The sequence below is a fragment of the Argiope bruennichi genome, chromosome 6 (genome assembly GCF_947563725.1).
Source record: "Argiope bruennichi chromosome 6, qqArgBrue1.1, whole genome shotgun sequence".
NCBI lineage: Eukaryota > Metazoa > Arthropoda > Arachnida > Araneae > Araneidae > Argiope > Argiope bruennichi.
The window spans coordinates 64,300,532-64,327,092 of record NC_079156.1 but is presented as its reverse complement, the minus strand read 5'-3'; the positions used below and the strand labels follow the sequence as shown (position 1 = coordinate 64,327,092).

The 26,561-nt window shown below is 27.1% G+C and overlaps 1 protein-coding gene across 1 annotated transcript; it reads right to left on the bottom strand.

Annotated features, from left to right (window-relative positions):
• Nucleotides 1-2,963: 2,963 nt before the first annotated feature.
• On the bottom strand, nt 2,964-22,201 carry LOC129972323 (TBC1 domain family member 31-like). The gene is made up of 20 exons (XM_056086419.1): nt 22,070-22,201; nt 20,592-20,689; nt 19,907-20,044; nt 18,968-19,080; nt 15,648-15,826; nt 15,178-15,329; nt 14,370-14,520; nt 13,469-13,666; nt 11,913-12,005; nt 11,744-11,817; nt 11,059-11,199; nt 9,420-9,553; nt 9,084-9,217; nt 8,772-8,951; nt 7,397-7,573; nt 6,313-6,365; nt 5,950-6,046; nt 5,769-5,846; nt 3,177-3,230; nt 2,964-3,063 (listed from the first exon to the last, which is right to left on the bottom strand). The coding sequence occupies exons 2-20, from the start codon at nt 20,669-20,671 to the stop codon at nt 3,004-3,006; spliced, it is 2,286 nt and encodes a 761-aa protein (XP_055942394.1). The 5' UTR covers nt 20,672-20,689; nt 22,070-22,201; the 3' UTR covers nt 2,964-3,003.
• Between the last annotated feature and the right edge of the window lie 4,360 nt (nt 22,202-26,561).

Below are 26,561 nucleotides of genomic sequence, written 5' to 3'. Positions count from 1 at the left end.
AGCATCGATATTGTCATACAGAACATAACTGAATACCACGGCTATGAATCTGTTTGGATCTGCAAAAAGTTACATGGTATCGCTTAAAACTATATATTCACGATCACCGAAAGCCCCACCAATAGAGTATTGGCACTCCAACCTTGATCGTCATTGTAAAAACCCGCCAGAATTTGCATGGTGTGAAGAGTTAGATATCGAAACCACCCTAATTTCAATCTTAATTTGTAAGAGCTCTTAGTGAATGCAGACGAAGTAGGAGAGGCTTACGCTATGACACTATAAAGGTATTTATTAAAGGAAATTGGAGAGTCTTCTCGTGAGTAACCGGTCTAATGGAAGAACTAAAAATAGACTGACTTAGAATCTATTACTCCAGTAATCATAAATGATCGGCTTGGAATTGCCTGGATATAATTGGTAAATATGTTCCACGATGCTTGGTTTTAGTTATATTAGTCTTCCATTTTGAAGCGAAACAGCAATTATTAAAGAATGGACTTCTTAATTTAGAGTCACAGTCAGGTGACTAGGATGACATATGGTATGGCAACTCTTCCTCCCAATTGTATCCCGGATCATTTTAATAGCTACATTATAAAAAAATATCTTTTCTTTTTTATATATTTAATACAAAAATACGAATAAATAAAAAATAAGGAGTTATCTCCCTAAAACTTTCTCGCATACTCTCTTATAAACTTGTCATGCCAGAACGCCTTGCATTGGCATTGACATCTACTAGTTACGAAATATTAACTTTTGGAGCAAATTTAGTATTCTTTTTTACTGTATTCTTTGATACTGAATCTATCGTATCATCTTTGGCCAGTTTTTTTTTTGGTGATTAATCCCTGGTATGCCATTAATAGTATCCGAACATTGAATTTGTGCTTTAGGCATGTTTTTCTCAATTGATTGAAACAAAGATTTGACACAAAACTGTACTTGTAGTCACAACCAAATATGAAATACTTCAGTCATTGCGCTTTTGAATCGTTGCGTTTACTTGTTTTTGAAAGTACATACCGATAGACAATCAGCCCATTGTTGGATTTCATTCAAAATTTGAATGATGTTTACATTATGGATCTTAAATCTGTGTACCAAATTTTATCTATCGAGTTCTCTTCGTTAATAGCTATCGTGTTAATTTATGTTCGAACAGCCAAACAGATGAACTTCCTCTGATCGGATTTTACTCAAAATTTTATAGAAATTTGCCAATTTGGTGCAAAGACCGTATACCTAATTTCAACTGTCTAGCTCAAAACTTTTTGTCAATTTGGAAACTGTCTATCTTTGTCACAGACAGAAAGACATTTTCCAAAAATGTGGTTCCCTAATTCACTGAGTTATTAAAACGTGGACAATTGTTATACTTCATTTATACTACGTATGCGAAAAATTAAAATTTCAAAGAATCGTTGATAAAGCCTGTTTTATTTTGTAGCATAAGCCAGTAAAAATCATTTTCGACTAGGGAAGGTAGAAAAAATGCCGAAATTCAGTGGAAATTTGCATGGTTTTTAAATTTTTGTCATTGAAAATATGATTTATTTATTTTTTAATTTTAAGAGGGTGTAGAACTCGTTTTTTTACTGTAATTTATATTTGATAATTAAAGGAAAATGTCAAAATTTTGCTGAACTTTTAACTGAATAAAATAATTCCACTCTCCAAAGTGCATCAATCTCAAATTTAGTAATTCCAGATTTAACTGCCTGTTCTGAGGAGTGCCAATACACTTCTGGTGAAGCTTTATAAGCCAGATAACAGCCTATGGACAGGAATGATCACTTTTGTCTAGTGGTCATGTTACTCGGCTACGAACCCAAATGTTGTGAGTTCGGTCCTCGCTATTACCAAATAGCTACACACTCATATATTCGCTTTTATAATTAGTAGCAAATGATGGTACCTTGAGTGGAAAAATAACAACACCCTAATACAACAAAAAAGTAATGGTTTAAACAAAACTTCCTCGCACACTCAGCAATAAGAGTGTTGTTCTCCACATAAAATGGTAGACCTTGAACAAGGCTCTGAAAACCACAAACGCTCAGATTTCTATTTTAAGGATCCTGCACAGGAGCGTTTAGAGCGTAGTATAGTAAAGAAAACCGAATATGCGTTTTGGATGTTTTTTGTCAATCGATTGAGACCAAAATTTGAACACAGAACTACAATTTTTATACCAAGATAGCATAAAAGCGTGTTTTGATTTTTCAATTATCGTGTTTATGTGCACACAAAAGTATAGACCAACGAACGATCAAACTTTCGATGGCTCTGACTCAAAATTTGATAAGGTTCTACACTTCAGATGCTAAGCTGTGTATCAAATTTCATTTGCCTGAGTTATTATTATTATTATTTTTGAGTTAATTAACTCTTTGACGTATTGGGTTTAAAATATGATATGGATCTATATTATAGATGCTAAATCTGTATACCAAATTTTATCTATCTAGTTCTTTATATTTTGTAGTTATTATGTTCACTTGTATTCGGATAGTCAGAACTTTTAAGAAATTGAGGCACGGTCAGTTTTTTTGGTAAAAACTAAAGAAGACGGTTCCAAATCATGCCAAGCAATAGAACGCTTGCCATATATCAAGTAAAGAATACAATTAGTTAATAATATTTGGCAATTTATCAGCATTAAAAAATTAAAGTTTGGAAATTATATCATATTCTTTAATTCAACCCTTTTCTTTTCTTTCTTTACAGTAACACAACAGATTGTCAAACAAATGATGAAATAGGTTTAAATTGACATTCAAAATATTTCAAGTATAAAGTTTCCAAAATAGCTGATTTTTTCCCTTTTTTAATAATGTGAACTAATAATAATGGCTATGGACTAATTTGAGAAAATTCAATTAAAAATCATAAAAATTATATCTAATTTGTATTTATTTATAGATAGAGAATTGAAAAATTTAAATTATATTTACATTGGTGATACATATTTACAGATAACATTAGATTCAACATCATTCACTTGCTTTTAATTTTTTTCATATAGTCTTGAAATTTAAAATACTGTTTTTCAGTCCCCTATAAAAGAAAATAAATAAATAAAAAACTAATAATAACACAGTAACTAAAATAGTAGCACCAATTACTGGATTAAAAAAGAGAAAAGAAATTAAATGGAAATTGTATATTACCATTTTATCTGTAGAAAACATATCTTCACCAAGTGTTCCTTTCAGCATACTAACCTAAAAGCATAAAAGTAAAAAAATTATAGAAAAGAAAAGATCGTTAGTTTCGATTTTGAAGCTGAATAATTTCTTAGGACTAAAAACCTTTGTTAAGATTTTTACAGAAATTTAAAGTCATACTTTCTTAGAAATGATAATATATTATATATATGATTTATAAGAAATTATAATAATTTTTTAACACCCATTGCTTTCTTAAAAATATATTTTTTTAAATTTAATTTTCTTATCAACTTTCTATGTTTAAGGCAAGCATGAATTAAATTTCTCTTTATTTAATTTATTTCATCTTTACATATAGAAATTATAAGTACAAAATTTTATTACAAATTTCACTCATGACTGAAAACTAAATTTCTAATGCGTTTGCTTTAAAAAGAAAAGATATTTAGTTTATTCAAGTTTTTGGTAAAATGATTAAAAAAAAAAGTGTGAAACCTCAAATTTCTACATTGTGTGAAAATATAATTGTTCTTACACTTTAAAAAAGTATTTCCATTAAGAAATATACCACCAGATGGCGTGCTATATGTGTTATTATTGAGGAATATGACATTTGTACCTCAAAATCATGTCCCAGGTGAAAGATTTTGTAAAAATAAATTAAGTTATCATAATATTTTATTAAAAAAAACTGAAAATGAAATATAGCATTTATTTTCATTTTACAACAGAAAAATATATTGCACAATCATCATTCCTTATAAGTTATATCAAGTTCATCTGTTGCATTGTTTGGTTGTAACCCATTGTAAAATCAAGGATTGTTTGGTTTACATATGATGTCCCCCCCCCCCCTTGACCAGTTCCTTTACATATTTATGTTTTGCAATGTTAAATGGTAGGGAGTTCGAGTATGCTTGCTGAGGGTTATTTAAAATTAAAGGGGGAAGAAACTTGATGGGAAATTTTATTTGAACTATAAAATATTAGATGTATTTTAAAATTCGTTACATGGAGCCAACTCATTAAGTGGTGTAAAAATTCTGAATAAAACAGAGGAAAATCTAATAACAAGGTGATGGTTCTAATATAATCATGTCGAGAAAATCTACAAGAGTCCATCAATCAAAAATTCATGATTAAAAGGAAGTATGATATCTTTTATCAGTCAAAATAAACTAGAATACTAGGTAGAAATCTCATCTAGCTCTTACAGATATGGATAAGTGGACTTTTTGGGAAATTGATCAATTTCTGTGTTTTGCTTGGAGGAAAATTTCCAACAGCCATTCCAGTCATAGTGAGTAATTTACAGCTAAAACTCCTCTGACTTTGAATAGTACCATTAAAAGAGTATGGCCTGAGGATAAAACATCATTTGATTCAAATTCCTCAACCAGTTCATGCTTTACTATTTAGGCCATTAAGGTATTAATAATTAGGCATTAATAACGTAAAAATCACAAGATATCATATTAAGATTTCTAAGTAACATAAGCATACTTTAACTTAATATTACTGTTTATAATATTCTAATATTTATAGATCTCTTTGTAACAACTGGCTCTTAACATTTTAAATCAATCCCTCCCACCATCTCAGCCCAGCAATCCTAATCAACTACTTAGAGATGAAAATCTGCCATGAGATTTTTTCATGCTAAATGTTTAGACTGGCGGCAACCACTACAGGAATAGGTTATATGTTGGATTATAAGAGGTTATATTAAAAGATCCATTTAAAAAAGAGGAATCCAATGGAAGTCAGGATTTCATTTTATTCTTGGTGCCAATTTACAGTGAAAAAGAGTTGTCAATCATTCAGTTACATATATGTTTACACTCACTTAAAATGTAATTTTTCTTTTAATTTAAATTTTAAACAATTAGACTCCAGATGAGGGTTTTGATGATTTAAAAAAAATAATGTGTTTTAGATGCAAAATGAAGGTGTCATTGCAGATATCTGTAAAAAAGAGATTTATCTACTGAAAGTTTATTGTCAGCTTCATATTAGTTAAGAATAAGGGTTAATAATAATGGAAATAATGTAAAGGATGCAGCATTAAATTTTCTTTCGACAGATTGAAAATAAGTTCAGTAACTCATAAAAGCTACTTTCTTGTATACAAACTGACACATATGTTGTAATTATCAAAAATTCTTGCTTGCAATTTAAAAAACTTTCTATGTTTCATAAATCTCCCCTTCTCCCCCCCCCCCGTAAAAAATTATTTTTGGGATTATGTCTGTTTGTCAACACAATTATAAAAAAAATCTGAAGGAAAAACAAAATTTGAATATCAAATCATGTATAATTTTGTCAATCCAACATTTTTTTTAATAAAACAAATAAATTGTTATACAATTTACACTTAAACAATTTACATTTAAAAATGTAGAAATTGTTGCTAAAATGGTTAGAGTTATATGCATAGTTTAAGGCATGTATATTCAAATAAGTGTTACATTATGCTACATTAATAAGAGATATATGAATAAATTGTTTTTCATATAAATACTGATAATATTTTCCAGGCAATTTGCTGTATTTTTATAATATATATATAAAAAAATATGAAAATATTTTTACTTGATTTGTAAGATTATCCTGTATGAGACTTTGGACAGATCTTAATTTTCTGTCAAGAGATTCAAGAGCATCTGCGTCCTGAAAATAAATATTTAGTTTAAAACTATACTTTCAAGCAATGTAAATTTTTTTCCTTCAAAAAACTACAAATTTTTACTAAAGTTTTCAAGGAAAAACTTACCTTTAACTCTATAGATTCCAGCAACAGTTTTCTCCTTAAAATTTGCAGTTCTTGCAATTCTTTTAAATAATTACTTTTAATATCCAGTAAGTCCTCCCTAAAATAAGGAAATATATGTTTAAATGCCATATACAAATTAATTTTTAAATTCATATTGCCTACACTTTTTTTTCACACTTTAAAATAGAGCTAAGATTTTTCCAGTGTTTTCCTATTAATAATATTTCATAATTAACAAAATTTTAAAATCAACTTTTTTGTAAAAATTATTTTTTTAAAATCCACAAAACACCAATATTAATTGAAAATATTATTTAAAACTAACTTAAAAATAAGGGTTTTAAATAATATAAAAACACATACCTCCTCTTCAAATATTGAATTTCGTGATCAATTATTCTCTTTCGAATGAGGGTCTAGAAAGAGACAAATAATATATATGTTAGAAATAAATTTACTTTATTCATATCTTTAAAATTATTTATTTTCTAATAATTTGACTTTAAATATAAAAAAAAAATGTTTTACACATTATCTCTTTTCACAAGCTTCTGCAACTTTAATTATCTAATTTAAAGCTGAAATATCATATGAAACATGCAGCTAAAATAACTGCTTGCTTAGATAAATGTAAATAATAGTCCCCTTTGAAATTATATAAGCTTCAACTATTTTCATGTACTCTTCTTTTCCTGCTTTTTTCTTTGCTTTGTTGATTTTACCATTCCAACAATTTTAACAAAGAACTTTTAGAAGACGTTTAAAAATTCAACTTTTCCCACATCGTGAAGACAGAGATATATAATTTATTTGAACCATAAATGTGCTGAAGAAAAGAATTACAAAATGTATTTATATAGTCCCTGATCTTATTAGTCATAATTAGTAAAATAATCTTATTCTAAAATTTAAAAAAAAAAAAAAATCCACATCCTATGGCTAAAATTGTCTGAGTTATGAAGATTTGAATATCTCTATTTTAGATGATTTAAAACCATTTTAACAACTGTCAATTAATAGACAGTATTTGCACAAAAATGCTGTTGACGCTTCATAAGTAAGCCACTTTTTGTCGCAGACTTTTCTTTTTTAAAGAATCAAGTATGACTAATAAGGCTGAATAACCAAATAAATATTTAAGACTATACAAAATTTTTAGTTGCTCATTTATCGATTCAAATAATATAAAAATTTAATTTTTAAATTTAAAGATTTTTTTTTCCACATAAGAATATATGCTTCTGTCCAACATTTCAGAAATCAGTTATTGGTCCATAATAAAATTGATATACTGTGTCCATGCATGTATATTATATAATTAGAAATAAAAAGTAGTAAGATGAAAATTACAGCATTAAGGAAACTTAAAATTGTTAAACATTTAATCATTATTTAATCAATATAACATTTCAAATTCTTTTATAATATTTATGAAATTGTTGAATACCTGTAAATCTATTTTCATTTGTGACATTTCGAAGAAACTTGGATAAGCTCCTTTAGGAATAGGTGCATATGTTCCAGTCAGTTCCTGAGGATCAATATTATTTGAAGATGTTTGTTGTATTTGATAAGCCTTTTTTAGTAATGCAGATGCTGAGATTCCATGTCTTCTATAGCAATCCTAAAAATACACAGAAGAATATATTAAATATATTTATATTTTATTCTTAAATAATATACTATGCTATGTTTCAGTCTTAATCATAATGTAATTTTTTAGTTAAAAAATTACTTAATTAACTTATAACTTATATAGAAGTATATGGGAAAACCTATTCCTGTTTTTTTTTAAATACTAGCTACAGTTTATTATCAAATGGAAAGCAATGCAATTAATCAATAGCTGAATAAATTTCTAAAAAAAATTATAGTTGCAGAGTGAAAACATTATTTCATATAATTAAAAATAAATCCATATTCAGTTATGGCTGTTTTTATTTATCTGACATAAGTATGTAAATAGAATTACCTTGAATTTTATTTTTAAAAACTAAATTGTCTAGATATCACAATGATTTCAAACTCTTTGTCAAAACTGGACAGCTTTCAATAAATGAATTTTAATTCTCATTGAGATGGAATTGTTGCAGATTGTGATGCGCGAAGATAGAACCTAGGTCCTTGTTGTTCGCAGTTTAGTAACATGACCATGATACAAAAGCAATTGCTTGGGTAGTGTAGCTGTTAACTGGCTTATAAGCTATTCACTACAGAATGCAATACTGAATTCAATTTATAATTTTAACATTTTAAAGAAGCTTGCAATACAGTCCAATATTAGCTGGCATTCTTAGATAGTCAACATAAAGAAAGAAAGTAGATTTTATTTAAACATTGGATAGCCCTTTAAAAAATATTTATTGCATATGTTATACAAATTATGATTGCATCAATATTTATAGCATGCATTCATAATCAAGTACAATATTCCCATTAGCAAAATAAAATTGATAAAAAAATATAAATGAAACCGTAATCAAAAATTGGACACTGACTTTCCTTCTAAACACATTTATCAAAGGCATCACCTTTCTATTATTTCCAAGAAGTGTTTTGTTAATTTGAAAGGCATGCATCATAATCTTTCAGAGTTTTTATCTTTTATTTTTTCTTATGCTCATCAGAAAAATGAATATAATTCTGCAGCATTGAAATTCAAAGGTGCATCAGTTTTTAATCTATATTTTTTATGATATTATTATGTTTATTTTACAATAATTTGGTATAAACAAAATTGATAAAAATTAAAATAAAATTTCATCATAAAAAGCCATTAAATTGAATTCCGTTCAAAACAAATCAAGTAAAATCTTACTTACTTTGAAATTTTTTAAAGTTTTGCAACTCAACAAAACGTCTCTCATTACAATATTGAAAGCTGCTACTGCATATAATTGAAAAGACAGAGGATTAGATAAGATGTTATCCCAGAGTTTTAACCACTGCTCTTTATTAAACACTTCAGAAAAAGATGTCTTTAATAGTATCCATGCATATACCTAAAAAATAGAAATGGGATCAAAATAAATTTGCAAAACAATTTACCATTTTGATTTCAAGATCATTCACTACAATAATTAAAGATCATTCTTTTCAATAATTAAAACAAAACAAAATAAAAACTCTTTTACCTCAGCAGAGATATCATGCTTAATAAAATGTGCCATTAATTCTTTGTCATGGAATGACAAAATATTCTCTACAACACATAAAATATTGAATGGAGGAAAAGGACAAAACAGGAACCAATTCTGACACCAGTTGCCTGAAATTGCACATATAATGCATTATAAGCAATATTTCAATAATAATCTATAAGACACAATAAAGATTAAATATTAGAAAATTATGAAATCATCAAGAGGCAATAAATTTATTAAAAAACCAATGTTACTCTTTCATAAAAATACTCAGATAATCTTTATTTTTGCTCATATAAATATTTAAATTATATTTCAAATTCTTACTTATTAATGTGGCTAGAAGCTCAAAACACATGATAGTATTTTTATGTAGAACTTTGATAAAGGGGAAAACTACACACTGATAATAATCTATTTCTTTTATTAGAGGATTCCAACAAACCAGCATTGCCATCAGCCTGAAAAAAAAAAAAAAAAAAAAAAAAAAAAGGAAGCTATTTCAAGAATGGAAAACAAATATCTCTTTGATTGCTTTCATAATTTTTATGAAAAATGAAAATTAATTAGAAAGCATGAAAGTAGGTATTATTACTTGAAATTGTTATGATAGTTGTAGAGATTCTAATAAGTATTAAAAACATTAAAAGATTATGCCATTTCCTTCAAAAATGGAATTTCTTTAAAACTTAACGTATGTTTATTTATAATTTTCACTTTAAAAAAAAAAAACAAAGTCCATTAAAATTGCAGCCAATTTCATTTAAGAGTGGTGTTTCTTTTAAAGAGTTATTATTACAACTTACATGATCCCCCCCCCCTGCCTAATCATGTTCATGTGTATTTGAATCCATTGTGGAGCATGTGTATAAGAAGGGAAAAATGGGAGATTGGAAGTTGAAACTACTGGGATATTGTTATCCAGATTATGATTAGTTTTAAGATAAAATCAGTATGTTAAGAATTTTCACAAAATACACAGCATAAATAGTATATACAGGGTATATGCTTAATCTATAATGCATATACTACCAATGAGACAGTCCAAAATTTAGGCAAAAAATTTTAATGTTTAAAATGAATATTCAGTAATGCATCTTTTATCAATTTGTTTAGAATTTATTATCCATATATATATATGATTTCCATTTTCCGTATCAATAATAGTGAACATGCTGATCACATGAGTTAAATAATACTATCAAAAAGAGATCAGACAGAATAGCATGAATGTAACAATTATGCAATTTCTGTTGCAAAGAAGATAAGAATGCACAAGTAAGTATATTTCTAGCAATATTATTAGAAAATATTTTATATTTTTCAATAAGTCACATCTTTGTGAAATTAGACTTTTTTAGCCTTGACAATAATTAAAAATAAATATACAGAGGCATTGTTGCCGGCTGAACTTGACTTACAATTGAAATTAATGAATATAAAAAATAGCATATTGAAGTTGGTTACAAGAGAACAATTATTGCATCAATCCTTATCAAACAATAAATCATAATTGCTATTATATACTATTACCAATTGTTTACAGCAATATATAGTATATTTATATTTTATTATAAAGTAAAAGTTTTATTTATGAGTATAACTGAATAATATAAACGTAAAAGAGCTTTACATTTTGGTAATAAACTATCCAGTTATGGTACACTGGTTCTTAATCAGAAATGCTTTTATGATGGTACATATATTTTTGATTCTTATTTATGTGTTATAAAATTTATAAAGGTTGAGGCTATCTGATACACCATTCAGAACAATGAAATGTTTTTAAAGCAATGATTAATCTTTATTATTTTCCATTTGGGAATATTTAGATTTAGTATGAATAAAAGGAATATTTATATCTCTTAATAAATGTATGATTTAGCAAAATTGACTGATACAAGTAAAGTCTAAAAAATTAGAAAGCAATTATGTGTTCTAATGAATGATTATATCAATTGCTTACCTTAAAAATGTTTTCTGTACACCAGGATTCATAAATGAATAGTCTTTAACAAATGGTTTAACTTTGAGCGATTCCTGATGAAGTATTTTAAAAGCATCTACATTATGTGGTAAATCCAACATCTGAGACCAAACAAAAAACCTGATCAAGATAAAAATTTCTATTTCAGTTGTTGGTAATGAAAGTCTATATTATAACAAACTGGTAAAAAATACTATATAAAAAATAACCTGAAATTTAATAGACTTTCCAGAAAACAATATATAAGTAGCAATGAAGAAAGGCAATTTCTTAAAATAGCAATACAACCAATAATTTTTACATTCTGCAAAAACATTTAGTCTACATAATTAACAGTACAGCACAGATTATGTATGTTTTAGAAATTAACAATATAATTGAACAATCAATTACACTTTAGCTTAAAGTAAGTATTTAATTTTGATACAGAATAAAATATTTCATTTATATTTAGAAATAAATGAAAGAGAAAATTTAAGTTAATAGGCCATACTAATTAAATTGAAGATAACATAATAATGCATAAAAATTAATGAAATTAACAAATTATTTCACTTTTTTTGGGAAAGGAGAGGAGAGGGTAATTAATATTTATATAATTGAGAGAAATATAAATAGCATTCATATTCAGATATACTGCTGAAAAATCTTTGTAAGAATTTACCTATATTTCTCAGGATATTCTTCAAAATTTCTAATAACAGACTGAAGACGTTCTTTCTCCAGTTTCACACCAGACTATAGTAAAGAAAAATACATTATTTAATAGTCATTGTAACTCTAATATATCATACAATTCATTAATCCACCTTTCTTTTAAAACAATTACTTACCTGCTTTTTTTCCTTTATAGTCTTCTTAACCAATATCTTTTTATCTTCATGAATAGGTTTAATGTATGTAATTTGCTTCTGTTTTGGTTCTATCTAAAGATACAATCATATTGTAAAATTTGACACACAAAATAAATTATGATTAAATCATTAAAAAGAAAAAGAATTATCTTTTACCATTCATATATTTGCTGAATACATAAATATTGTTACGGATACTTCCAGGATTCTTTTGCGATTTGTTGGTCGATGAAATAAACAGTCCTTTAGAAACAAACGACGACGTTTATTGCACACGAAGACACTAATAAAAAGACAACAAATATATACAGCCAAGACGAACACAGGCAACACACAGCATCATGCGACAACAAACAGCAGCCCACAAGTAGTAATAACAACTACAGCATACAAAGCGGCCAGATAGAATTTTCAGCAGGAAAAGGGAAACTACATAGCTTTACTCTATGGTCTCTTCAAACGTCTGCAATTCTCCACTGTCTCCTCGCTTTAGCTGCAGACTCACCAACTGCCGACTCACTACTACACGACTGGCTACTCCTCACACGACTTGATGCTGCTTCTACAATAAACACCAGGACTTGGCACACAACTCAATTCAACAAACGCTTGAACTCCAAAGAATGCTTGCACTTTACAGGACTAATCCAACTATTCCGCTGTCTCCTTCCCCAACTGACTTCGGCTTGAGATTGCCGGCCTTTTATGGTTCCCAGAGGCGGGCAGAAAAGGTTCTGGAACAATCAGGCATGCCTTGGTTCCTATTGGCCAAATCGCTAAAATTTTGGAAGTTTCCAGTATTATCTATTTTGTCGCCAAGTTCTGGGATCACTGACTCGGAATCCGATCAGCATCCAACAGATTTGATTGTAAAACGGTCTTTATAGTGATTGAACTAACCATGTTGGGAAGCAACATTATAGATTTGTAACAATATATTCTGTGTTTTGATAAAAAAATAACAGATCGGTAATATCTTACTAGGCAGTTTGAAAAGGTACATCCTGATTAGGTACATTACTGATTAAAAGGATAATCTTTTTTTTGTGTGGAAAATAATGGTTTATTTGCAAGTTTGCTGTGATATTTTTGTTTTGCTGTTTGGGAGATTTAAACTAATTGATTATTATCTTGCATTAAAATAATTCCTTTCATGAATTGAGAGACCAAATTATGGCTCACATCTGCAATGACTGTGAGCTGATACCAATTAAAAAAACAAAAGAACATTGAATCACATGTCTCGAATAATCTATTGATAATGAGAATCACTTTATTTACAACAATGACAAACTGAATAATATAATATATTTTGAAAGGCATTTCTTTACACCAACAACAAAAAAAGACAACAGTCTTCAACATATAAGAGTTCTTTTGTTTTGTAGAAAGTAAAATCAATATATAAAAGTGTATGACATATTCAAGTATGATAGAATCGTTAAAAACATATTTGGATGAAATGGAGGGATATAAAATTTAATCAAGGTAAATAAAATAATGCATTTTTAATTTATTATAATAGAAAGACTTACTTTTTTATTATTTACAAATTCTTCAACGTCATATAATTCCAAATTTCCCTGTGAAGTGATTGCTAATATCTGGAATAAACAAGTTGAATTGCAAGAAGAAATTATTTTTCCATTTTTCCCTGTCAGCTTGAAAACCAGCTCCATTGTTTTTATATTAAATATATGAATTAGTCCATCTGCACTAAGAACAGATACAATCTGGAAATAAAAAAAATACATTTATATATTTATTTAAATTAATACATTTGCAAAATGCAATAATGTAAATGTAATTTTTATAACGTAAGATACTATTAATTATCTAAGAATATTTTAATACCTCTTTTTAATTTTAATAAGAACAAAAAAGAAGCAATGTAATTGAGTTGATTTCATAAAAAATGTTTGTAAAAATAGCTTGAAATTTAACAACCACACAAAGAAAAATTTTGACAAATGTGAACACCCCTCCCCCGCTATTTCTTTTAATTAATTAAAGATAAATAAAAGTGTAATTCATTCCTTAGCCCTTAATTTCCTCAATACATTTTTATCAAATTATTTGAAGTAATAAATAATAGATTTAATTTTAGAATTTAGAACAACAACTTATTTTTTAAAAATTTTCACAACAAAATATTCTATTAGAAAACATTTATTAATATCATCACGTTTATTATCATAATTAAATTTCAACTATAACACTTTTTATCATTAGAAAAATAAATATTACATGTTACATATAAACGTAATATTATTCATTACAAATAATAAATGATGTAGCCTAGCTTAAAAAGAGCTGTCTTTTAATAAACAAAATTTAATAAGTCATTCTTTAAGTAAAATACTTTAAAAATAAATTAATATAAATTTGAATGTCTTTATATAAGTACTCTAAAAAATGTACTTTTTATTAACTTACATGATCATTATTTGAATTAGGTAAAAATTGTATCTGCTTAACATTAGTCATACTATCAGGCAGAGATATAGTATGTAATATTTTATTTTCCGAGATACTCCATATAAGGAACCAACTGGATCTTCCAGCACATGCCAGCAGTTTTTCATCCCTGAAAAATTTAATATCAATAATTATAATTTGCCATCACAAGATAGCTGTGAATTAAACATCATGTGATATCAGATAAGTCTATTTTGATAATTTAAAACTCAATCATATGCAGGATTGCCAAGCTTATTGTGGGCCAATAACTAATTTCTAAACCGCTATAGATAGACATATATTTTCAATGGGGGGAAAAAAAAATTATATTTCATTTGTTTGAATAAAAAAAATGCATTTAAAAAAGTTATAAATTCTAAATTTTTATACACTTCTCCTAATCCAATAAGTCAGATTTATGAGAGATTGTCAGTATTCCTTAAAAAAAACATGTTTAAAAAAAAAATCCACCATTTTATGATTAAGATTGACTGGGTTATATCTGTTTAAAATTAGATCAAGTAGGTTAGAATCCATTAAAGTAAATATGTATTTGACAAATTGAAAAAGTAATACAATGGTGCATAGTATCAATTTGCAAGTTATCCCTTAAGATAACTCCCATAGTCCGATTTCATCCCTGAAATTAGCTTTTTTTAAAAAAATATTTTAAAGCAGTTAAATATTTTACATTTCTATTCAAACCACAAATAAAGAAATTTTTTTATTATATTACAATTATAATTGATTTAAGTGCAAATAATTATACATAATATGTGATTACCTAGAAGCATCAATAGTCTTAATGTTTAAAGAACTTTCACCACTAGTACATAAAAACTGACTAGTGCATTTAAAAGACTTGAAATCCCACAAAAACACAGAACTGTCATTAAAAGCAGATACCATAAGGTCTCTTTCTGGAAGAAAAAATACCTATAAGGAAAAAAAAAAAAAAAAAAAAAAAATAATAATAATAAAAAAAAAAGATAAAATAAGAACATTATTATAAAACATTGAAATAATTCTGAATTATAAATCATATTAAAATGTACTTTTAGCGAAATTATTTACTCAAAGTGACGCAAATAAAAATATCTATAGAGAAATACATCATTATTGTGAAGAAAAAAATTCCTCATATAATCAACAAAATTCAAACAAAGATTCAGCATACTTTTTTACTCTAAAACACAAGAAAATTCTGAAATAAATAAATAAGAAAGATTGGCTTTGGAAAATTGGAAAGATTACCTTTGTAATATCAACATCTTTTTTTAAAGTAAGAACACGGAAGATGTTGAAAGTTGTTAAGTACCATAATATTGCCTGATCCTTGCAACATGAAAGTGCTATGTCACCATTTTTATTGAAAGAGATGTAGCTTACACATGAAGTATGATGGTCAAAATGATTTATCACTTCTTTTGATTCTAAAAAAGATCATTAATATAGTTACTAAATTTTAGTCTTTTAAATAATCTTAACAATGTAAAAAAAATCCATAATGATAAATACACATTAAAATTTGTATTACATTAATGAATGAACACTTTTAAAAGTCACAAAATAAAACAGATTATAGAAACTAAATAAAAATAAAATAAAATATTCCATTATTTGAGAATAATATTGAGTAATAATTATGACTTGATATTTTTATTAAGTAATATCAAAACACAAACTGTTACTTTATATTGAATAATCCATCCCTACTAATAATAAAGATGGAATACAGTTATCTATAGCTGCCAAAATGGTAAAATATACTTAGAAGTTAAGGATGTGCATTCAGAGTGGTCTGTTTGGAATTTTAATTAATAATAAAAAAAAAGATGAGATTTTGGTAACTCTAAAATACAATTGCAAAAATAAAATAGCATTTTAAAATTTACCTTTTTAATGGTAATTATATTTGTTGTGCAATTTTTTTCTGTGTTTTGAATAAATTTTTAAAGATAATTTTCTTGAACAGATTTCATTGTTGTAATGAAATTTATACTGTTTTCATTGTACCATCAGATACTTAATAGCATGATTTTGTTCCATATATGCATCTTAATCAATAAAGTGGAAAATGGAGATGCATTATCACATTATAATACATAATAACATAACATTATAATACGCATTTGAAGTAAATCATCCTAAAACTAAGTTTTTGTACCAATGTGATGCCATGGAACTCAACTTTATAATGAAAATTCATGTACACAATAATCGAAACAGGTCCAAAACTATTAAAATAACAAAGCAAAAGACTATTACAATTTGATGCTTAAAAACATCTTGTTGAGGACATTACAAAACACAAGCTATGCTTAAGAGGTTTAATTGAAATTAAATGCAACTAATATTCCAGGCCAATCAGCTAGTTGTCAAAGGCAGCTAGTGAATTTATAATTTCCAATGGAAATCTAATTTAAAAAAAAAAATTACAAATTATTAGATTTGACAGTTCAAAAATTCTGAGCTGTGTTTCAAAAATTGTTTAACAGGGGTAAACATGTTAAAATAAAAGTATTGCCATTTTGAAAAATTTTCTCTTTAATTTATTTTTGTAGTAATGCAAAGAAATCAAAATAAATCTTTAAACTTTTAGATATTTTGCTATATTTTAAACTCTTTAAATATTTATCAATAAAAAAAAGTTTTTTTTTCATAATTTTCTACCAGTTTCTTTGATTAGTAATTTCTTTAAACCGTGCAGTTATTTTGATCTTTTTTTAATAAACATTTATAAGATTTTTACTGAAATTTATGCTTTAAATTAAGTTGGTGTAATGCTTAAATAAAAGAAGATCAATTAGTTAAGTGATAATATTATCCTAATAATATCAAAACCAATTACACCAAGTATTTAGCAATTGCACATGCACAAGATCTTTACAAAAAATCAAACCACAAGCAAAAAATGTAATTAGTTAAGTTCCGATTCCCAAAAGTTCGTTTAAATATTCTAGTCGTATCTTTCACATTATCTTAAAATAGGCTTTATGATTCAACATCATTTAAAATTATTAAATATAATTTGTTGAAAGAGTTCACAAATTAAATTTTTTGATTTTAGTAAAATTTAATACTTTTAAGTTCATATAAAAGCAAATGAAAAACAAAAATACCAGTAAATCTTATAATAATCTACTAATTTAGCATTCCAACAAATGGATCGCTGAATTAGTAGATTGTAATTAGTATGACACAATTAGTGTTGTAATTAGCATGACTATTATCTGGGGTTATATAATATTATTTTTAAGTAGTAGTATTTTCCTAATAATGATGGTATGAGATTATGATTTCACAAACTGTGCTTTAAAAGATGATTTATAAATGTTTGCAAAATATTAATAATCATGGAATAGCTCCCTATATATGGTCACATCTCATCTCTAAATTTTTTACATAAAAATTAAATAAATAATCTGTATCTCTGCAATTTGCATTTCATTTCATCACAAGTATGAGCATGAAGGAATTTGAATGGACATTTTTCATTTCCAGTCTTGCATTTACAACAAATGAAAAAAGATATACAAGCATTGGCCATGAAAATGGATAACGATTAATATTAAAAATTTGCATTTCTTGAGCATCTTAATGTTAAATATAATTATTTTATGAAAGATTTTGTTTTCTAGACACAATAAACAAATAGACCAATGAAATTATAGAACAAATAGTATGCATCTGTGATTGTGACTCCATTAAAAAAAATTCAAAATACTATATTATTATAAAAATCTGGCATAATTTCTAGCAATTTAAAATATTAGCATACTGCTCATTTTTAGATGTGCATAATATGTTCTGTAAGAATTTCATCAACAAATGTCACAAACAAAAAAAAAAAAAAAAATTGTTCAAAAAAAGTAAATTTACAGCTTTTTGATTGCTTTAGATTTAAGTAAACTGCATCTTTTTTGAAAACGGACTGCAATATAAGAAATGATTCTTAAATATATCATTTTATTAACATTTAAAAGCCAAGAAAGAAATTTTTATGTAGACAGCAACTTTCTATCTATCCCTTCAAATATTAGATTAGAACTTGAAATTTATTTATTAATAGGTATTGCAGATGAAAGAATTATATTAACATTAAGATGATTACAAAAAGTGCTCATGGAATGGACATAATTTCAGTAAAATGATTAACTATTCAATAAAATAGTCTAAAACTTTTTAGTAGTAGGATCTGAAAGATTTCCATCTAGTGTTAAAAGTTTGTAACTATTTTTTTTAAATGGAAATAAATAGTTTTTCATTATCTATTTCAATTATTTAAAATTATTCCACATTTGATCATGATATCATCTGTATAGTCAATCTATGAATGATATTTTTATTCTAAAATAAAGTTTTACAGAGATAACGAATTTGCATTTAATAAGGCTAAATTTCAGAATGATAAATAAAAAAAAAGAAATAAAAAAGAAATCTGAATTTTGAACCATAATCATTCCTGAACATGGAAATATTTCTTCACGCAAAATATGTGTATATGAGTGATTTTGTAAAATATAAGAAAAGGCACAAAACATACTAAATGAGATATGTTGAATAAAATTTACCTGTATTTAAAGAAACAATAGAACAGTCTGAGAGAGCAACTAAAACATTTTGAGTTTTGTCATTAGTAAAAGTTATAAATGTGCAAGTTTTCAAATGACATACTAGAGAAAACCTGAAAGCAAATACAAAAGAACATTATAAAAGTAAATAAGTAGAAAATTAAGAAATGTCAAAGACAGGTCAACTATGATAAAATAAATTACTTTCAATTTAACTTTTTGGTTTCCTTAGAGAAAAAAATATGTATCTGACAACATCTAGTATCATATAAATTAGTAGAATATAACTGTAGTAAAGTGATGATATCACATGTATTAAAAGTAAAGAACAGATCACAAAATATGAAATAGAATAGCTTTGCTAATATTAACATATTATGTTTTTGTTAATGAATTATTAAAAAAAATTCATATATTTATAAAACATTATAACGTAATAACAGTAGTTTATTTGTTATAATGTAAGAACATCTCATAATTACTATTTTACCAACAATCCATAGTTAATTAAATACTGTATATGAAATATCTTTTAGCATGTCAGACTATAAAGAAAAACATTTCACTTTTAAATCAATTTTAAGTACAAACTTTCATATAAAGACTAAAGCAACTTAAATAAAACAAGTAATAATTTTATAAAGAATATACAATAAATACATTTGTTAGGTATACATATTTATTTCATATAAATTTGGAAAGGAACACTTTTTTTTTTTTTATGAAATGACACTCCAGATATTATTGAAATTGTAGTAAAGCAACTGTCTTTTGTTATGTTATAGAACATAAGACAATAGGAACAGGAAATGCATTTTTATGCAATACAACAAAATGCTATATGTGAATATTGTATAAGAAATGTTATGTATTTTAAATGCAGAAACATATTTTATATCAATTCAAAAATTATAAGGAAATTCTTAAAATGTAAAATACCTGTTTTTTTCAAGGAAAAATACATAAACAAAACCATGACAATCGCCTGCAACAATTTCAGTACCTAATTTATTCCATCCTGCATGGACAAAACTGACTGTTTTGTTGTTAAAGAAATTACTTATTGAAAAGATTGGCCTGAAAAAATAAAATGTTATGTAAACATAGTATAAAATTAAATATTTCTTAGTATTTGAATCAAAGAAAAATTATCTAATTTTTAAAGCATAAATTTTCTTATGTTACTTAAATACATTATAATGCAAAGAAGTTGAATGTTGGCACCAATATGTGACAGTTTTTTGTTAAGGCTCTTACAAGCAGCATAGTACCAGTATGTGATATAACATAAAATTTATGATAAAAATCTTAAATATTAATGATTAATAAAGTATTCAGATGTAGTATTACAAATTTAAAGATTTAAATAAATAGGAAAATCTAAGAATTTCAATAACTTTTTCACTTAGGAAAAATTCAATATTGGAAAAAAAAAAAAAAAAAAGGAAACTTTGAGAAAAAATAAAAGAGATATTCATAAAAATTTAGTTGTTATGTCAGATTCTAAATGCAATAGCAAACTCTAAGAAAATCTTTTTTTACTATTGGGATCATCTCATCCACTTTTATAAATTATTTTAAAAAGGCGAATCTTAATTTATATAAATAAAGCAATAAAATTTACCCATCTAAAGGCACAAATGTTTTATTTTGAAGAAGAGATCCTTTCTCTCTGCCATTAATATTCAATACAAATGCTTCCATGGTCAAGAAATGCTCTACCTGAAAAGATTTAGGGACATTTGACAACAATAAAATACATGAACATCATTTTTAAACAAAATGTAAGGAATTCTTATTCCTGACTTCTATATAAATAAGTATAGCCAATATTTTTTATGAAAGAAAAATTCATCTAGTTCTTTAAGTTGAAATACTAAATTATTAATTACACATTTGAATATCCTCAAAGGAAATGATGTACAATGATTCCTTTCTGACAAATTTATAGATATGTCTGATGTTTTTGAATAAGTACAATCTCAAACAATGATCATTCTCTTTGCAAGATTGTTTTTAACTTTTTTTATACTATTATATACAGGCTAGAATAGAAAAGAAAATTGTTTATGACAAATAACTTTTATTATCTTACTTCTTAAATATATATATGCTTCAGAAAAAAAGAACTTTACTAAAATATTTACACTGTCAAAATTTCAGTCAAATACATTGTTTTCCACTTAATGAAATTTCAAAATACAGCACTGTATTTTAAAAACCTAATATGAAGATTGCCAAAAATTTGTGGGAAATAAAATTTTAGTGGCTCGCCATGCATGGCAATTTACATTTATGGTATTTGTTTATTAAAAAACACACTAAAGTTGAAAAAAGTTTTTAAAAGCATATGTGTAAAGGAATAATGAAAAGAAAGTAGAATAATTTCATTGCTTAGCCAAAGAGAATGCACTTCACAATATATAACATTTTAATAATTCTATATTTAAATACATGATATTATATATTTATAAATGTCATCATAACACAGATTAAATAAAAGTAATAATTTATAATGAAGTAAAATAGAAAAAAATTAGCTTAATAAATTAACAAACCATTCTACTATAAAAACAATTATAATTTTCAATATTATGAGGATAAAAAAGAAAATTAAAAAATTGTCAACAATTATATATAATCAAATTGAATATTAGTGAAAAAAAAACTCAGTATCTTTAGCTACAACTTATAGAGTCTTGATACTATAAAATGCATTAATCTAAAGTATTTATTCATCTCTCCCTTCTCACTGAAACAATTTTCAGTTTCCCAGTAACTTATAAAATAAAGAAATAAAAACTGAATGTAAAAATTCTTTCTTTTTTCCAAATCAGAAGTTCTATAAAAAACAAATCTAATTTCGGCAAAATTGCTTCCATTATTCAAATCAGTATAAGATTACAATTTGTTTTTCTAATAAAATCGTAATATAATTTTGGGACGCTTAGTATTTTAAAAAATTTTAGTCTTACATCGCTTATGTAAAAGTAATACCCGATATATTTTGATTTATTGTTTGAAACATTTACCATCATACTTAGCAAAGAAAATAAAAAAAAAATTACCATAAATATAATCAGATAAAAACGGATTGTTTACCTGCTTGGTAACGCATCAAAATTCTATGTTTTTGTTGCAAAGGAGCACATGATTGGCTTCAGACTTTGAAACCCAAAACACAACAATTATCAATCAAAATGTAAACAGACTTTTGATATTTTCAAATTTCGCCCGGAAAACCCTATTGCCAATTCTGTAAATAGAAATATAAATATCAACAATGTATTCTGCTTCGGGGAAACATGGCATTGAAATAACGTGTGTGTATGCTTTAATGAATACTGGAACAATTCTTTAAGTTTCAACCGTTTGAATTTTTTAGTATAAAAACGGTTGATATTAAATGAAGGAAAATTTTAGCTTACCTGTGAAAGCAAAAGGTGGATTTAAAAAAAATGACACTTTCCTAACAGTCCGATTAGCAACAACACTGCTACAGTTGCTAAGCAACGATTTATTTACCGCTTCCCTTTAATACCCTCCCCCTTCTTCCGAGTGGGGGATTTCTTATTTTTCTTCTTTTTTGCATTTAAGAAAAACGAGCTTCTTATCTCATGCAATATTTGACAAATAACATTTAAAAAAATTTAAAATCGAAATAATTTTACAATTATTATATGCTATCCGAGGATGTTTTGAAGAATAGCAAACATGATACTTACATTTCTGTAATTTTAAATACAGATCTAAAAATTTTTAATGTAATTTCTTATCATAACTACCGTATTAGCTCCATTATCACTCCTTTTTGCTGTTCAGGAATTTAATCTAGGTATAAATTTCTCTTAAAGAGAATTCATTAGCAACAAGTCTTCTTCAGTAATCAATTGTCCTCTGACATTAATAGCATTAATTGAAATAATTTCAGCCAAATTTGATGAACCACATTTTAGCATGCAAAATGGAAGTATTATTTTTAAATATCATGCTTGCTCAATAAACATATAAACATTCTTACTGGCCAAATATGTACACAAAGTGACGAAATCGATTCTGCTGTCTTGACCCTTTCGCTGTAGGAGAAGTACCAAGATTTTATTTTACGTTGTTTTTGAAAAATGGAGAGAACATTCTTGATACTGGGATTATTTGGCAGGGAAATGTTTCAACGGTTGGACCTGAGAGTCTGTCGTAGTTTTTCACTTAGAGAATGTACATTGAGGTAACGTTTCTGAGATTTTACTTGAAAAAAAGTGGTGATGAGAGACTGGAGGTTGTTGATAACTTATCTAGGTGTCATGAGTTTTGTTTGGTTTGGTTATATTAACGTCCCGTTTGAAGCAAAACTAGGGCTAATTTGGGACGGACCTCGTAATTTTGAATCGCGGTCAGATGACGAGGACGACACCTGAGCTGGCACCCCCCTCTCCACACCACACTAGCGGGAGGAAATTTGGTCATGACGGATTCAACGTGCAACTAACCCCCTTACACGACGGTTCTTCGGTGGAATCAGGTCACGAACCTGGAACCCTCCGGTTCCGAAGCCGAGAACTTACCACCAGGCCACCGCGGCCCTAGGTGTCATGAGATCTCATTTGAAAAAAGAAAGCCCGATTCAATGGTTGGACCTGCGAAATTGTTTCTCGATTTTTCTAATTCTTTTGTTAAGTATACATAAATGTAAGTTTGACTTTTACACATGGCATAAAACATATTTTTGATTTGGTCATTTTGTTTAAAAAAAAATTAAAGTAGAGAAACAAAATAACAATAAAAAAATAGTGAAAAGATATAGAAGCTTACAAGTGATGAAGATATAATGTAGAACTGAAGCTCAAAAATTTATTATTCAATATTATTGAAGTATAAAATTGTATTTTTCAGGTAATAAATACAAAATGCATCAGGCATATTGCTATCATATTAACAGGTTATAGGGAAAAGGAGGAATTTTAATTGAAAATTATTGCAACAGAAAAAACATATGGGTTCTAGAGGAATTATATTATTTTATAGTATTATTATGAAGAACATTCATTCTTTCAAAACATAATGTTTTAGCGAAATTTTACTTTGCTTTTGTCATGCATTATCATTCAAAATTAAGGAACTTTTGGCGTATTGAGATGTGCGAGGATAGAACCTGGGACCTTGTGGTTCACAGCCCAGTAACATGACCACGATACTAAAGCAATTGCTCGTGTAGCGTAGTTGTTAACTGGCTTATAAGTTATTCACTACAGACTCTTCCCTCCAGTGAGTCGGAGGTAAGACGAACGATATGGCTGTTGAGTGGTGATGTATTTTAGCTGTTGTCTAATGGATCTGTACCCAGTTTGGTAGCGCCAAGCGTTATGGCTAGCGTGTGTGGGTGAGTGTTTGCTGATGCTGCGTCAAGTGAGTCTGACGACTTTGGTTTGCTGTGGGTAGATTGCGCCACAACAGCTGTACGAAGGTTGAAGGTTCATCGTTCGAGGTCACCAATGGGGTGGATTGAGATGTGCGAAGATAGAACCTGAGACCTTGTGGTTCGCAGTCCAGTAACATGACCACGATACAAAAGCAATTGCTCGTGCAGCGTAGTTGTTATAAGTTATTCACTACAAACTTGCATTATTTCTCAATTTTCTAGAAAAATATAAAACAATATTTTTTTTTTTTTTTTACTGTTGAAAGCATAGAGATATTTTGTAGAGGTATATTATTTAGAAAATGTTTTTATTACGATTTATTTTCTGCATCAGAATACAAAAATTAACTGAAATTTTTTAAAAAGGCAGTATATGTTTTTTACATTTTATCTTGATTGTTTTGGTATTCAAAATTTTCTATACAATTGAAGCGTAGCAGAATAATTATATAAAATCCTGTTAAGAAACAACATTAGAGTTATTTCGGAGAGGATCTCATAATTTCGAGACAAGTACGGGAGCTGTACTGGGTGGACCTCATCTCTCTCCAGTTTTCGCTGGCGCATCGGTACAGGGATGGAAGTCATCTGTCCTATGTAGACTTAGTGTTCGCCAACTTGGATGCATGGTATTTCTTTGATGAAATCGAGTCATAAACGTGGAAACCTCCGGTTCTGAAGCTAAAACCTTACTACTGGGACAAACATCTTTATTTATCTCATAAAATAATCTCTCTCTAATTATAATGGACAGTTTCCCTCAGTACTCGCTAAATTGTATGCAAATGTACAGTTGTAATATCTTACTAAAATACTGTCGGCAGTATAAAAAAAAAAAAAAAACTTTCAAAGTTTACAATATTGGAAAGTTAGGATATCGATTCAGAATATCGTTGAAGATACCAAAAAATACGGAAAATTGCTGAACAATCAGCCCATTATTTTGAATTTTGAAAAATAAAGTGGAATTCATTTTTGGTAACTCGAAAAATGTATGTTTAAAATTTGTAGCATTCCGTTTCGATATCTTCTTGAAACTTTGGTTTTTTTAAACAAAATTATCAAAGGGCACATTTTTTCAAAAATTTCGTTAATTCCAATTTTTAATATATAAATTTTACCTTATAAAAAAAACTTCCAAATCCAAAATATTTACATTTAGACTTTGGGTGGTCTCCGTTCTCGCAAAATGCGTACTAATATTTTACAATATTTTCACAATGTAGCCCGGCATTCAGAATATCTACGAACACTTTGAGATATCGTACAAGAATTTTCGCTAATAAGAGTCCTTCCAAAATAATTGATGTACTATTCTAAGAATCTGTCCACTTTGTCAATACAAGTTTTTAATTTTAAATTTTTTCTTCAGACACAAAAAAGGGAAAGAGATGAGACCTTAAAAGGTACCTTTTGAAAGTAACATATTTGTTTAGGCTCACTTACAGCATCAGCACCCTGGAATGGCGAAACGAAAAATCCCTTCAGTTTTTGCTAAGATTTTTTACGAATTTAATTGAACAGGATATTTGTTCCTCTATCAAGAAAGAAATTCTATGAAACGAGACGAAATGATTGTAAGCCTTTTAATAAATAAATAATGGTTCTCTCTTCAAGGTCTTACACCCTTTCGGGTAGGCGGATCATCGTGAGGCAGACCGAGACCAAGAAAGAATTTCTTCTATGAAACGAGATCAGAATTCAATTAATTTAAATTACCGATTTTTTTTATAAACCTGTAAATAATTTAGTCTAGTAATAATCAGTCATATTTTGATATATCTATGTTGATTTTTTGTAGTAAATTGTTAAAAAGTGAATACAATCAACATCTTTAATTATTTAGAAGTAGATATTATTTAGATAATATCTAAATAATATACAATTTGTTGTTCTGGGACTAATGATATAAAATTAGCAAATTTCCCCAAACTCTGTTAAACCCGCAGTGCTTCATAAAGTAAAATTTAATCACGCAATTAACTTAAATGTGGCTGAAATGATATACTAAAAAAAACTGTATTTTCTGGATTAAATGCATTAAATTATTTTATCCGTGCTAATAACTCAGAAATAATTTATAAATAGTAAATAATATATCTTTATTTGGAGCCTTGTGTTTTTATTACAATGCGTTAACTTTTAATATAAATCAACAAACTCTTTGCTCAATAGTCT

What these genes read in the sequence shown, in the direction of transcription:
- LOC129972323 (XM_056086419.1), bottom strand. Translation starts at nt 20,671, where the DNA reads ATGGAAGCATTTGTATTGAATATTAATGGCAGAGAGAAAGGATCTCTT. An exon ending in GTACAGAAAACATTTTTAAG is followed by an intron (nt 9,554 to 11,058) that starts GTAAGCAATTGA and finishes TTTTTTTTTCAG; the next exon opens with GCTGATGGCAATGCTGGTTT. An exon ending in AGGATAATCTTACAAATCAA is followed by an intron (nt 3,231 to 5,768) that starts GTAAAAATATTT and finishes TTATGCTTTTAG; the next exon opens with GTTAGTATGCTGAAAGGAAC.